General features: G+C 40.7%; 1 protein-coding gene across 8 annotated transcripts in view; it reads left to right on the forward strand.

The window, feature by feature from the left end:
* The window catches only part of MAP2K6 (mitogen-activated protein kinase kinase 6), a 135,022-nt gene that overhangs the window by 85,788 nt on the left and 34,620 nt on the right, over positions 1-14,614 (forward strand). For 5 of the 8 annotated variants that reach the window (XR_014257830.1, XM_082442952.1, XM_082442951.1 and 2 more), the window contains exons 2-3: positions 3,657-3,723; positions 13,998-14,046. Coding sequence is in view for 3 of the 8 variants with exons in the window: in XM_082442952.1 (XP_082299078.1) it covers positions 3,657-3,723; positions 13,998-14,046 (116 nt within the window). In the remaining 5 variants the exon portion in view is untranslated. Of the gene's footprint in view, positions 1-569; positions 737-2,156; positions 2,516-3,401; positions 3,533-3,656; positions 3,724-13,997; positions 14,047-14,614 lie in introns of those variants that run through there. The other 3 variants (XM_082442953.1, XM_082442955.1, XM_082442956.1) reach the window with 3 other exon arrangements.

The raw sequence follows: 14,614 nt of genomic DNA on the forward strand, positions 1-14,614 counted from the left end.
ATCAGGCCAAGGAGGTTTTTACCCTTTGCAGATTGTGCCAATAAGAGGGCACAGCTGGTTGAGATCTGCAGACGTATACAGAATTCTCTCCTTCTGAGAAGGCTTGTTACTAGCATGTGACATAACATGGAGCTTATTTTCTGACGTATTTTTTCATTTTTGCTTTTGAATGTCAAGCAAAAAGGCCACTTATCATAGTTGGCCACTTAGTTTTATCATTCATTTTGCTGCCTCTCCTTAATTTTTTTTAAACACAGTGTTAAATGTTAACAGTCAGGTGTTGGCAGCCTTGCCAAGGGGAACAGATTGCTTTGAAATAAACACAGCTGGAAACTGATCACATATTGTTTTCCTTTCTTTTAAGAAATGAAAGAGGCATTTATAGAAAAGCTGGAGAATGCTGTGCTATCCAGAATTACTTTATAGATTTATTCCTCCAAGTCTGGTTAATGATTAACGTCACACCTTGGTGTTCAAATGCACCCACTTCGACTCTCCCTTCCTGAAGTGGGAGTTCCCTTGGGAACAATAAACTTGCAGACGTTTGGCGTGATCGCACTGCAGGAGGGGCGGAGTCTGTGCAGCTCCGTTTTGCTCGGCTGAAGTGCGGTCTTCCGAGCTGAGTAAAGAAGCCTTCTCTGGGGTTTTCTTCTGCTCGCTCTCCCAGCAGCCGTGAACCCTTATTAGAGGCACCTCTGCTGGTGTTTTACGGGGCTGTTCTTCCAGTGATGGTCAAGTAAGTGAACTATGGAATATTGGTGCGTGCCTTTGTGATTTTTGTTTTATTTTATTTACTGTTAAAAAATGAAGGCAGGGTGTTTTCTAATGGTGATTCAACTAGGTTTTGTGTCTGCTGGAACTCTTTTTCTTGTTTTTTTGTCAGTGGAGAACCAGGGGTCTTCTTTTCCCACACCTAGAAGACTTTATTATTGTTTGGGTCATTTCTTTCTTTAGTCTCTGTGCCAAAAGTTTTCTTTCTTTTGCTATTTCTTTGTATAGACGTTTTGATGATTTGTTGAGTTATAGCTTAATAGTCGATTGCTATTAATGAGCTACGAATAATTAATTCCTATGGTGTAATAATTCACTGCTATGTTAAAGTTTTTCAAAGGTGTTCCTCCATAAATAGGTATTTCTCTTGACATCCATCTTGTAAGAGCTGAGTTAGAAATGAAGAAGAGAGATGTAGGAACTTAACAGTAACGTTTGCTTTTGGCTTGCTTAAATGGCATCTGGGGAGGCTTTTTCGCAGGAAAAATATATTTTAGTTTCATTTTGTTTCGTTTTATCTGGGAGAACTACAGGGTTGTATTTGTCGGGATTACCTGAATTCTCTGTCACCTGTGTTAGAATCTGCATGATGTTTAGACAAGTCAAACTTGTTCATTCTTCCTTAGAGTATCTCATTTAAAATAGCCTTCCCTATGTATTGCCTGAGGCCCATGGATGGGAACTGTTGGAATTAGGCCATTTATCTATTTGGATTCTCACAATCAGATCCAGCATAGTACAGCTCTGTGTATTGTCAATAACTAACTCAGTGACATGTGCTCAATGGCCATATGAGCTCCAGGAATAGGAAGGTAAATGGTGAGTTTTGAATTTCTGTAAAATGCACAGGTAAGTCCAAATGAGGAGAGAACTGAGAAGACCTGTTACAATGAAGGTGGTTCTTTTTTTTTGAATTTTATTTTATTTTTTTATACAGCAGGTTCTTATTAGTTATCTATTTTATACACATCAGTGTATCCATGTCAATCTCAATCTCCCAATTCATCCCACCCGCCCACCACTTTCCCCCCTTGGTGTCCATATGTTTGTTCTCTACATCTGTGTCTCTATTTCTGCCCTGCAAACCGGTTCATCTGTACCATTTTTCTAGATTCCACATATATGCATTAATATACAATATTTGTTTTTCTTTCTGACTTACTTCACTCAGTGAAGGTGGGTCTGAAAGGCTTTCTCTGTGTTGATTACTGCCAAGCATGTTGCTTCCTGGCTTTATGCAACTTGGCAGAATTGATCTAGATTTTTGGATTTTGAAGGCATAGAAAGAAAGATCGCAATTATACATTACATTGGACTATGATAATATACCAATTCTGTTCCTGAGTTTCTAAATATTTATTTATTTTGGCTGTGCCGGGTCTTAGTTGCGGCACACGGGATCTTCGTTGCGGCATGAGGACTCTTGGTTGCGGCACGCATGCGGTCTCTAGTTCCCTGACCAGGGATCGAACCCGGGCCCCTGCATTGGGAGCGTGGAGCTTTACCCACTGGACCACCAGGGAAGTCCCTGTTCCTGAGTTTCTTAAATGACTCATTTTCTTTTATGAGACTGTGCAGCTTGTTTTTTAAAAATGATTATAATTATTATTATTTCATTGCTCTTTCATATGTGTTATCCCATGGTTCTCACATCAGTCCGATAAGGTAGGTATTGATGTTACTACACCGTTTTATAGTTGAGGATATCCAGAGTCAGATGAAAAGTGACCCTGGAGGTCTCTTGGTGAGTGAAGGAACTGGATGTAATCTGGTTTTTAAAAACTCATAACCCCGTACTCCCCTACCTCATTCTCTCTGGTCACCTCTAAACTTCATCCATTGTGGCACAGAGGAAAGAGTTCCCACCTGAGCGTTTGGAGACCTGGATTCTGATTCTGACTGGGTCATTGCTGGCTCTCTGGTGGTGAGCAGTCACTGAAGTCTCTGGATGTCATTTTCCTGCAAGAGGCTACAGAATTTGATTTCTGCAGTTTCTATGCAGCTTCAGAATCTCTATTCAGAGCCTGAAGCAGGGTTTCTGTCAGCTCTGTAGTGCTCCCTGCAACGTAGAGAAGAGGTGAGAAAGAATGTTCCCGAGCCTTTACAAGACTGGATTCTCTGATCGCTTCTTGAGCCGTCATTTTTCGGTCTGTTCTTTTAAACTCATCAACAGGAGTATTTGAGCCAAGCTCTCCGGTGGTTTCAGCCTGGGACTGATGGACACACTGATTGCGTCCCCATTTGCCCCCAAAGAAGCGACAGCCTCCTCGCATGGGCCCGTCTGTTGTCATCATCCTTTTTGGAACAGGGCAGAAGTGAACAAGTATTACTCTACCCTTCGCTTAGGTGTTTTAACTTACGGCAGGCGGTTGAGAACAGGAAGGGGAGAACAGTGGGAAAGTATGTTTTAGTCTACCTCCGTGGTTAACTCTGTCAGCTAATCACAGATCAATTTAGAAAACTGTGGTATACTAAGACAAGTGTGAGTACATCTGACTGACATTATAAAGGAAAAAACCCTATAACTAACACCGTCTACCATTACCATTGTTGTGTACAAGAAAATAAAGAAGAAGTTGGAATGCCAAACTCCCAGCAGGGAGAAAAGGGCAGGTCTTCCTGGGTAAAGAGAATTGGCAGCCTTATACTGACATTTCCCCCTGGACTGGTGAAAAACCTCACCGTGACCTCAGCCTGCACTTGGGAAGCTCTGCTCAGCCTGGTGACTGGAGCTTGTCATTCACAGCCGTCCTGGTAGGAGGTGGGGTTCTGAATGCAGAAATGAGACCTGCGTTCCCAGTTCTGCCCTTTTTTCTGCTGGTCTCTGTCTCTGCTCTCATACTGTGACTTAGACCTTAACTGTATCCTTCCATCTTTCCCAACAGGCAAGAAGCGAAACCCTGGCCTTAAAATCCCGAAGGAAGCATTTGAACAACCTCAGACCAGTTCCACGTAAGTCTGGCAGGATCATCGTCTTAATCCAAATGCTTGCACTTTACAGATTTCCAGGGAATGGGAGTTCATTTTTGGACTGGTGAGCAATACCTTGACTATGGAGATAGTTGTTAGAAAGGAGAGCCTTTTAAAGGCGGAAGCCAAGTACTTACTGTTCTGAGACCTGAAAAAAATAATCAGAGTCGGTCAGTCTATATGGAATGGGTAGCTTTGAACTCATTACTAGTTGGCTCAAAATTCTACAAATGCGTTCAGCAGATGGGGTCCTATGTAAATCCAAAAAGGTCACTGGACATGGACTTTTTGCCTTTTCCATAGAGATCTGAGCAAACAAGCAAACCCCTGAGAGAGCCACTACTATAAAATTTGGTTTGAGGTGGAAAGATGGTATTTGGTGAGAACTCAGCATCCTGCCACCTAAATCCTGCCCATATAAACAGAAGGCAAACATGAGACGAAGGACCACTCCTTTGTTAGCTGAGCCTTTGGCCCAAATCCCTAAGGGAGCGCAAGTCCTGGTGAAGCAGGGTGCCCTCTCCTGGAGCCTCCATCTTGTTTCTTTGTCTCTCTGTTGGGTGGGGAGGGTATTTCCTGCCTAGCTGTGGGTATGACCACCTATCAAAGCATCTGCATGGGAGGAATGGAAATTCCAAGAAAAACAATTACAGCAGAGCAAGTACAATGAGAGGCCATCCCAACGGAAACTTAAATGTTTCAGGCTTCTGCTCGTCTATAAAAAAGCACCTCCCTTGGCAGAGGTTTCTGACCTTAACCGTGATCACTCCGTATCGGACAGTGCACCCCTGGTGTTGGAATGTGCTAATAAAAATGATCATGCTCTGTAAGACTCTGGTCACTGCATCTTGTGCAGCCATGTAAGCACACTTTCCACTGAAGCACCTCTAGGGACAGAGCAGAGGGGAGGGCTGTCCTTCAGCGCCCGGGGCTGCAGAGCCAGATTCAAGCGAGATTGCTCCTGTCACGAGGATCTGCAGGAGGAATTCTTTCCATATCTACCACCAAGATTGGGGTTTCTTTTCTTTTCTTTTCTTTTTGGTCCCTCTGGTTATTTTTCTTCCCTTGGACCTATGAACTATGTAATTAATAACTTTTCCTCTCTGATTGGTTTCTTCTCGTGAGCTTAGGATCAAACATGTGGCTTCCCTATACGGGACTTTAGGGGGTATACTTTTAAAACTTTATTTTGAAGTAACTGTAGATTCACAGGAGGTGGCAAAGAAATGTACAAAGTCCCCTGTACCCTTCCCCCATCTGTGTCCCCCTCAATGTTAACATCTTACACAACCCTAGTATCATATCAAAACCAAGAAAGCGGTATTGGTGCAAACCGTAGAACATGTTCACATTTCACCAGCAATATAAGCCCTCGTGTGTGTGTGTGTGTGTCGCTCTGTGCAGTTGTATCACACGTGCAGCCTTGCATAATGACTAACGCAATCAAGATACCCAAGTGTATGGCACTACAAGACCCTCTCCTTTTACTCCCCACCTCTGACCCCCACCCCTGCCGTCCCTAATCCCTGGCAACCACTGATCTGTTCTCCTTTTCCATTTCATTACTTCTTGATTGTGGTGCACATGGAATCATGCATCTCCTTTCTGAGATTGGCCTTTTCATCCAGCATCATTTCCTTGAGGTTCATTCAAGTTATCGCATGTATCCATAGTTTATTCTTTGTTGTTGCTGAATACCATTCCATGGTATGGATATACCACAGTTTGTTAAACCCTTTAGCCTTTGAAGGAGATACAAGTAATTTCCAGTTGGGCTGTTATGAATACATCTGCTGTGAACATTCATGTATAAGTTCTTGCACAGAAATAAGTCTCTGTTTCTCCGGGATATATGTCCAGTAGTGCAACTACTGGGTCATATGGTAAGTCCATTTTTAGTTTTCAAAGAACTGCCAAGTATTTTCCAGGGTGATTTTCCCCATGTACATTCTTACCAAAAATGTATGAATGACCCAGTTTCTCTGCATCCCTGTCAGTGTCATCACTGTTTTTCATTTTAGCCATTCTGGTAGATGTGAGATATCATTGCAGTTTTAATTTTCATTTCTCTAATGGCTGTTGATGTTGAATACTTCTGGCATTTATTTCCCATCCTTATATCTTCTTCGGTGAAATGTCTGTGCACTTCTCTGCCTATTATGTAATCAGATTTTTTTTTTTTTATGTTGAGTTTTGAGAGTTCTTCATATATCCTAGATGCACAGAGTTTGTCAGGTATATGATTCAAGAACATTGTCTCCCAGTCTGTAATGGGTCTTTTCATCTATTTTTTTTTTAAAATTAATTAATTAATTAGTTCTTGGCTGCTCTGGGTCTTCATTGCTGCGTGCAGGCTTTCTCTAGTTGCGTCGAGCGGGGGCTACTCTTCGTTGCGGTATGCGGGCTTCTCACTGCAGTGTCTTCTCTTGTTGTGTAGCACGGGCTCTAGGCAGGCGGGCTCAGTAGTTGTGGCTCGTGGGCTCTAGGGCACAGGCTCAGTAGTTGTGGCGCACAGGCCTAGTTGCTCCACGGCACGTGGGATCTTCCTGGACCAGGGCTCGAACCCGTGTCCCCTGCATTGGCAGGCCGATTCTTAACCACTGCGCCACCAGGGAAGCCCTTGTCTTTCTATTTTGATGAAGTCCAATCTATCAGTTTTTCCTCTTATGTGTTATGTTTTCGGTGACAAGTTTAAGAACCCTTTGCCTAGTCCTGGGTCCTACAGATTTTCCCCTATGTTTTTTCTAGAAGTGTTTTAGTTTTACATTTCAGATTTAAGGCTATGTTACATTTCAAGTTTAATTTTTGTACAAGACGTGAGGTTTAGGTTAGGCTTTATTTTTTTTTGCCAATGGATTTCTGGTTGCTCCAACACCATCTGCTGAAAAGGCTATCCCTCCTCCGCTGAATTGCTTTTGCGCCTTTGTCAGATATTAATTGGGCGTATTTGTGTGGACCTATTTCTGGGTTCTCTATTCTGCTCCATTGGTCTCTGAGTCTGTTGCTCTGCCAGTCTGTCATACTGTCTTGATTCCTGCAGCTATATAGTAAGCCTTAACATTGGGAAAAGTGAGTCCTCGCACTTTGCTTTTCTTTTTAAAACGATTTTGGTTACTCTAGGGCTCTTCTCTTTTCATATTAGTTTTAGAATAAGCTTGTCTATGTCTACAAATAAGCTTGCTGAGATTTTTGGTAGGAATTGTGTTTCACCTACAGATCAGTTGAGCGAGCACTGACATCTTCACTGCACTCAGTCTTCCAGTACATTAATGTGGTAGATTTCTCCAAGCATTTAGATTTTCTTTGATTTCGTCCAACAGTATTTTATAGTTTCATCATACAGATTTTCTCCATCAGGTTTTGTTAGGATTTATACCTAAGTGATTCCTTTTTTTGAAGCAATAAAAATTGTATTCCACTTTTGATTTTGATTTGCATTTGTTTATTGTCAGTATTTAGAAATGCAATTGGTTTTTGAGTTGATTGCATACCCTGTGACCTTGCTAAACTCAATTATTAGTTCTAGGAGCTTTTTTAGTAGATTACTTAGAGTTTTCTGTGTAGACAGCCATACCTTCTGCAAAAAAGATAGTTTTATTTCTTCCCTTCCTGTTTTTTTTTTTTTTTTAACCTTTATTTTCTTACCTTATTTTAGTGGCAAGGATATTCAGTATTATGTTAAATAAGATTGGTGAGAGCAGGCTACCTTGTTTTGTCTCCCATCTTAGAGGGAAAGAATTCAATCTTTCACCATTAAGCATGATGTTAAGTCCTCATAGATGTTGTTTATGAGGTTGAAAAAATTCCTCTCTGGTCGAAGTGTACTCAACATTTTTATCATGAGTGTGTGTTTGTGCATCAATTGATGTCATCTTGGAGTTTTCTTCTTTGTCCCGTTGATATGGATTACACTGATGGATTTTTAAAATATCGAACTAGCCTTGCATACCCCAAATAAATCCCACGTGGTTGTGGTATACTACTTTTTTTATACATTGTTGGATTTAATCTCCTAAAATGTGAATATTTTTGTGAAGATTTTTGTGTCTTAAATTCATGAGAGATGTTGACCTGTAGTGTGTGTGTGTGTGTGTGTGTGTGTGTGTGTGTCTGTGTGTCTGTGTGTCTGAGCTATTATGTTCTGGTTTTGGTATTTAAGGTAACACTGACCTTATAAAATGAGTTGGTAAGAGTACCTTCTGTTTTCTGGTAGACATTGTATAAGATAGGCGGTAATTCTTAAAAAAATGTTTTTGAGCTATAACTGACATATAGCATAATATTAGTTTCAGGTGTACAAAATAATGATTCGATATATGCAATTCTTTTTTTTTTTAATGTTTGCTAAAATTCCCCAGGGAAACAAAGTGGGCTTATATATTCCTTTTTCTGGAGCTTTTAAATTACCATTTCATTTTCTTTAATAGTTATAGGGCAACTCAGATAATCTATTTCATTGTGGCTAAGTTTTGGTAGTTTGCAGTTTTCAAGGAATTTCTTCTAAGTTGTTGAATTTATGAAGGTAAAGTTGCTCATAGTATTTCCTGATTATTCTTTTAATGACTGCAGGATATATTGAGATATCCCCCTCTTTTTTTGCTGATATTGATAATTTGTGTCTTCTCTCTTTTTATCTGTGTTGGTCTTGCTAGAGATTTATCAATTTTTATTGAATTTTTAAAAGAGCCAATTTTGTTTTCTTTCTTTTCCTGCTTTCAATTTTATTGATTTCTGCTTTTTTCTTTGACTTTTCAAATTGACAATTTTATTGAGATAATTGTACAGTCAAATTCAGTTGTAAGAAACAATATAGAAAAACTTTATATTCTCTGCCCAATGGTAACATTTTGTAAAACTATAGTATTATAAGCTCAATTGATATTGACAGTGATACAATGTACCCATCTTATTCAGGTTTTCCAGTTTTACTTATATTCACTAGTATGTGTGATCTTAAATTTCTGTACCATTTTTGTCACCTGTGTAGGTTCATACATTCACCACTACAGTCAAGAAACTAAATGGTTCTGAAACCAACAGATCCCTCATGTTGCCCTTTTATAATCACGACTGCCTTCCCTCTTCACCTCTCCCAATACTGTTTCTGACCCCTGGCAACCACTAATCTGTTGTCTATTAATTTTTCTCATTTAAAAAATATTATTATATAAGTGGGATTAGTGTGTAACCTTTTGGGATTGGCTTTCATCACTCAAGCATAATTTCCTGAAGATTGATCCATGTTGTATACATACTTTGCTCCTTTTAATCGCTGAGTAGTATATCTTGCTGAGTTATGCATGTACATCTGTAAGTGTGCATGCAGACAGCAGAGTTTAACCATTCACCTATTGAAGACATATGGGCTGATTCTAGTTTTTGGCTGTTATAAGTAAGGCTATGAACAATCATGTACAGGTTTTTGTGTGAACATAAACATTTATTTCTCTGGGAGGAAAATACCCATTAGTGGAATTGCTGGTGGCAGTGCGTGTTTAGTTTTTAAGGGATTGCCCAACTGTTTTCCGGAGTGGCTATATTATTTTGCATTTTCACCAGCAATGTATAAGTGATTCAGTTTCTCCACATCCTGTCCAAGATTTGGTGACGCCACTATTTTTTGTTGTAGTCATTTGAATGGTGTATTGATATTGATTTCTGCTCTTTATCATTTCCTTCGGGATATATTCTCATATGCACTTTCCAGCTGTCTTTTATTCCTTCCCTTTAAAATTTGCTAGTCTTCACCTTATAATTTATATTAATTTTCTGTTTTTTTTAATGAATTTTTGAAAACCACCATAAATCCTTGCTTGGTATAAAAAAGTGAATAAAAATTTATGCAAAGGTAAAAGTAGTTTCTTTGTTGTCTTTCCCTCATGTGGTAGAATAAGCCTTGAACGTACTTTTCTGTTTCATCCTGTAAAGCCAAGGTCCCTTCATGACTGTAGACTATCCCACGTTAGCTCATGGACAGGATTATTGCTGTTGTTATTATTATTATTATTTTAATACTGAGGCTGAAATATGTACTCCTAAAGAAGAAGCTTCCTCATTTTGAGTTTTTCTTGGCAATTTTGTGAGGTTGGCTTGGTGACTCTTGCCATTTATATATACCCTGCCACCTTCTGCTGGACTACACACAAATAAATAGACCGGGACAGAGCCCCATTCTTTTTAGGGCTGCGTGTGTGGTCTCTTCACTTGAGTTTTTTCTTTGAGTCACTGATGCCAATGTGTCTTTGACTCAGGTTTCTGGGCTGTTCCCTCACTTGATTGGCAGCAACTAATTCTAAATCGATTCCATGCTAGTCAGTATTCTTTCACTTAATCCTCACAAGAAACTCAGAGGCAGTTGTTATTCCTCTCACTTCGTAAGTGAGAAGACAGACCCGTACATGGGTCAGGGGCCCTGCTCAAAGCAGTTGAGCTCCAAGAGCCCAGGTTCTGGTGCTGGAATGCCTGGGTTCACATCTGAGATCTGAACTTCCCCAGTTGGATATCTTAGGCAAGTTACCTAACCCTTCTAAGCCTTAGTTTCCCCTTGTGAAAAACGGGAACAAACATTGATGGGGTTGCTATGGGGATTAGATGTCACAGTCCACATTAAGTGTCAAGTTTAGTGCATTTTCCAATGTAATTTCTCAATGAATGTCGCTCTAAGTGTTGTTGTTATTATCATTATTATTTCACTTAATAAGTGGAAGAGGTGGCATACAAACTGAGGGTTCTCTGACCCTCAAGCATGTGCTCTTAGCCACACGTTAGACTGCTCGTGACTACAGCCAAATAGCCCATGGCTATCCATGAGAGGCAGGACCTTTTACTTCTGCAGCTGAGAAGACTTCGTGGCGTCGCTCTGTGTTCCAGTGTCACCATCTCTTTGATGACCTCTCTTAAATTATTTAGTCTGTTTCAATGTCAATTCTTCACATTAAAATAGAGCTAACACCTCTAAGAGTTGTGAAAATTAAAGAAGATATTTGATGTAAAGGGTCTCGCATGGTCTCTGGCCCAAGTAGATGCTTAATAAATATTATCATTAGGTAATAAGTATATATTGTTATTAATAAACATTATTATAGGTGAATAATAATTATAATAGTAACCAGTAAACTCATTGCTCATGTAGAATTATAAATAAATAATTATTTTAATACACCGAAGCTGGTTGTTTATATAAAAAAGTAATAGCAGATGACCTTTGGAATACCTTTGGCCTTCCAGGGTTAGGAGTTTTGTAATAAGTTTGGTTCTTTCCCCAGAACACTGAAATAGTGAATAAGCAACAGAGAACGTCCACCCACAGTTTAAACCTCCTGCACAGACTTGGTGCCCCAGGCAAACGGATATGCCCAGCCCTGGACAGGATACAGTGTCAACTAACCCAATACAAGCTGTCTGTCTCAGTCCATCATTTGATGCTTTTGGCAGACTCGCTGAGCCCGCAGGCCTCATGGCGGGTGGGTGGTCATTTTCATTAGAGGGGGCCTGGGTGTGGGGGAGGTTTTCTCTGATTCAGTCAGACTTGCATTGAATCATAGCTTCACCACTTGGGAGCAAGTTAGCTCAAGTCGACGCCAAACAGGTTTTCATCTGGAATATGGGAACAATGACACTTATAGGTAGGTGTGTGTGTGTGTGTGTGTGTGTGTTTTAATGACAGGAGAAGAAGGTAAAGCACTTAGCCCAGTTTTCAGCCTCTACCCCCTTCTCCTTAGGTCAAGGCCGAGACTTGGGGGACATCAGTTTTATTTTCAGCTCTGTTGAGGACTGTCTGTTCAGCATATCACTAAATTTTTCTGGGTTTCGTTTTTCTCTTTCTGGAAAATGGCATGAAACCCTCCTGTTAGGTAAAGTTGTCATGCAAGGTTAGAATAAAGCTGGAGTCAGCAAACTTTTTGTGCAAAAGACCAGATAGTAAATATCTGGGGCTACCCAGGCCACCATGGCCTCTGCCGAAGATGCTTTGTTGTTTGTTTTTTTCCAACCCTTTAAGTGTGTAGAATTCACCCACAGCTGGGCCATGGACTGTAATTTGCAGAGCCCTGGTATGAATACTGGAATGTCAGACCTGGAGGAGGTCTCACCCAGCACTTGCGCTGGACGGCAAGCACGTGGACGTAGCCCCGAATAACTAGTGACCTTTTCTGTTACTTCATTCTTTTTAAAAGGAAGGGTCCGAACAATTGCAAAGGATTTTTTACTGTTTAGATTAGTCACATGTTTCAAATAATATTTGTCTTTATTTCAAAGTTCCATTGCAATTACTACAAACAAACTGTGACAACTAAAGAAAAAGAGCTTTGGAGGTTTTAAGAGTGAGAAATCAGGTTTTCAGAAATTTAATTCCTCTGGAAAGTGTTTCTGAAGAAAAATCCCCTGCTCAGAAACACAAGATATATGAAAACATCACTGCCGTGTGTGTGTGTGTGTGTGTGTGTGTGTGTGTGTGTGTGTGTGTGTGTTTTCCTCTTTATTCCTCCCTCTCAGTCCTGGTTTTAAGTTACTATAGAAAAACTTTACTTTAGGTTTTCTATATGTTTCAAAGAGATTTTTAAGGTGAGGGAAGGCTTGCCATTAAAACCTTAGATTCATGTGTGTATCTGTGTTTATGTTCCTACATTTTCCTTATTGTTTTATTTAGTCAGTTTCAGCAGGAGGGGTAGAATTATAATACATTAGGGATGGGGAAAATTGTCGTTGGCCAAGGATTTTTTTCTCTCTTCCTTTCTTCTTCCCTTGTATTTTTCTGTATAATTCTGACCTGGAACGTCCCCTTGGGGACACCTGCATTTCCACCCTTTTTGGTCGCCCTTTGTTCAGGCAACACCGGGATTCTTTTGTCTTTAGCCTCCTATCGCTTTATTCGTTTGATCATATTAACAAGTTTGTTATGTTGTGTTTGTTATGTGTGTTCTGTTTGTTGTATGTTATGTTTTCTGTGTTTCTTGGATTTACTGCTTTTGTCAGGATGCTTTTGGTGTATTTATTTGAAGAAAGGGCTTCTCTAGGCTCATAGTCAGGTGCACAGCCAAAGCCAAATATCTTTCTCGTATGTGGACTGTTATCAGCCAAGGTAGCAATGAAGTAGGGAAATAAATACACATGCGAAGACCGTGTTTTCTCTAATCGAGACACAAAAGCAGCAAACCTCAGCTGCTGAGATGACCCCTGGATAGTGAGTACACTATGTATAGAAGAAATACCACAACTGGGTATGCCAGACTAGTAGAACAGAAAGGATTCTGACCTGAAAATCAGGAGGCCTGGGTTAGTCGTGACCTTGGGCAAGTCACTTTACCTGTCTGGACCTTTGTTCCATCTTAAAGGCAGGATTAGATAGATTTGGAATTCCTGTGATCTATGAATTTTGTGAGCTAACAGAACCATATTATTGTTTCTTTTTGTTAAAACAGTTGTGGAAAAAGTGGTGGGATAATTGGGCACATGGATGCTCTCGGATGAAAGAAGAGTCTAGTACTTTTACTTCCTTATAAGAATATAATTACTTATACAGGGGCTTACTAGAGTAGTGTAATTATCCACATAACTATATATATACGGCTCATATTTATTGAATATTTACTGTATGCCAGGCATTCTGCTAAGCATGTTACTTAGAATATCTCATTTAATACCCACTCCTACTCCATGAGGTAGTGTACTAATATATTTGTATTAAAGAAGAAACGGGGGCTTCCCTGGTGGCACAGTGGTTAAGAATCCGCCTGCCAGTGCAGGGGACATGGGTTCGAGCCCTGGTCTGGGAAGATCCCACATGCCGCGGAGCAACTAAGCCCGTGTGCCACAACTACTGAGCCTGCGCTCTAGAGCCCGCGAGCCACAACTGCTGAGCCCGCAAGCCACAACTACTGAAGCCCGTGCGCCTAGAGCCCGTGCTCTGCAACAAAGAGAAGCCACCGCAATGAGAAGCCCGCGCACCGCGAGGGAGAGTAGTCCCCGCTCACGGCAACTAGAGAAAGCCCGCACACAGCAACAAAGACCCAACGCAGCCAAAAATAAATAAATTTAAATAAATTTAAAAAAAAAGGAAGAAATGGAAGTTCAGAGATTAAGTGATTTAAATGCAAATGTATTTTATTCCAAATCCCACACTATTAACCCCTTTATGCTGCTTTATTTTACTCATGAGCTTTCACCTTATTCCTAAGATCTCTCCAGTCGCATCTGATTTGGGAACGTCATATTTGACTAAATGTCTCATGTTTTTTTCCTCCCCTTCTCTTTCTTAGGCCACCTCGAGATTTAGACTCCAAAGCTTGCATTTCTATTGGAAATCAGGTGAGAAAAATTATGTCTGCCAGTTAATATCGTGACCGTTTTACATGGATGCTTTCCAACTGGCCAACGAAAAAAATGCATTTTCTGTAACAGGCTGTCAGGGGCGGTGGGTCAATAAAGTTTGAATGTAAATGCAAGTGGTCTGTGGAGCTCTTGCTGTTTTGAATGTCGAACTGAAATCGGGCTGTTGTGGTCCTGAGGGAAGGTATTTGAGGCGAGTAGATAGTTCTCTTTGGGGTAGATTCGTCGAAGTCCAGGCCTAGATCTAGCCGCCATCCGTCAGCAAGCGAGGGGCAGGGCTAAAGAACCACGGTGCAGAGTCAGCCTTCACCGAGCACCGTGGAGGCTGAGTCGGAGCTGGATCTCTGTAGTGCCCGTGACGAGCAGGTGCAGTAGGGTCTACCCATCTCCCATGCACTTCTCGCTTTCAGTGGCTGCTTGGAAAAGCTTCTAGACCAGAAGGTTCTGAACTAGAAAGACCCTTAGAATGCTGGGAGAAACCAGAGAGAGGACAAGGTAGCCTGTGTCCAGTTTATTTCCCTTTTTCCTATTGTATTCTTGCTTTTCT

Source organism: Balaenoptera physalus (genome assembly GCF_965194825.1).
Source record: "Balaenoptera physalus genome assembly, chromosome: 20".
Classification (NCBI taxonomy): domain Eukaryota; kingdom Metazoa; phylum Chordata; class Mammalia; order Artiodactyla; family Balaenopteridae; genus Balaenoptera; species Balaenoptera physalus.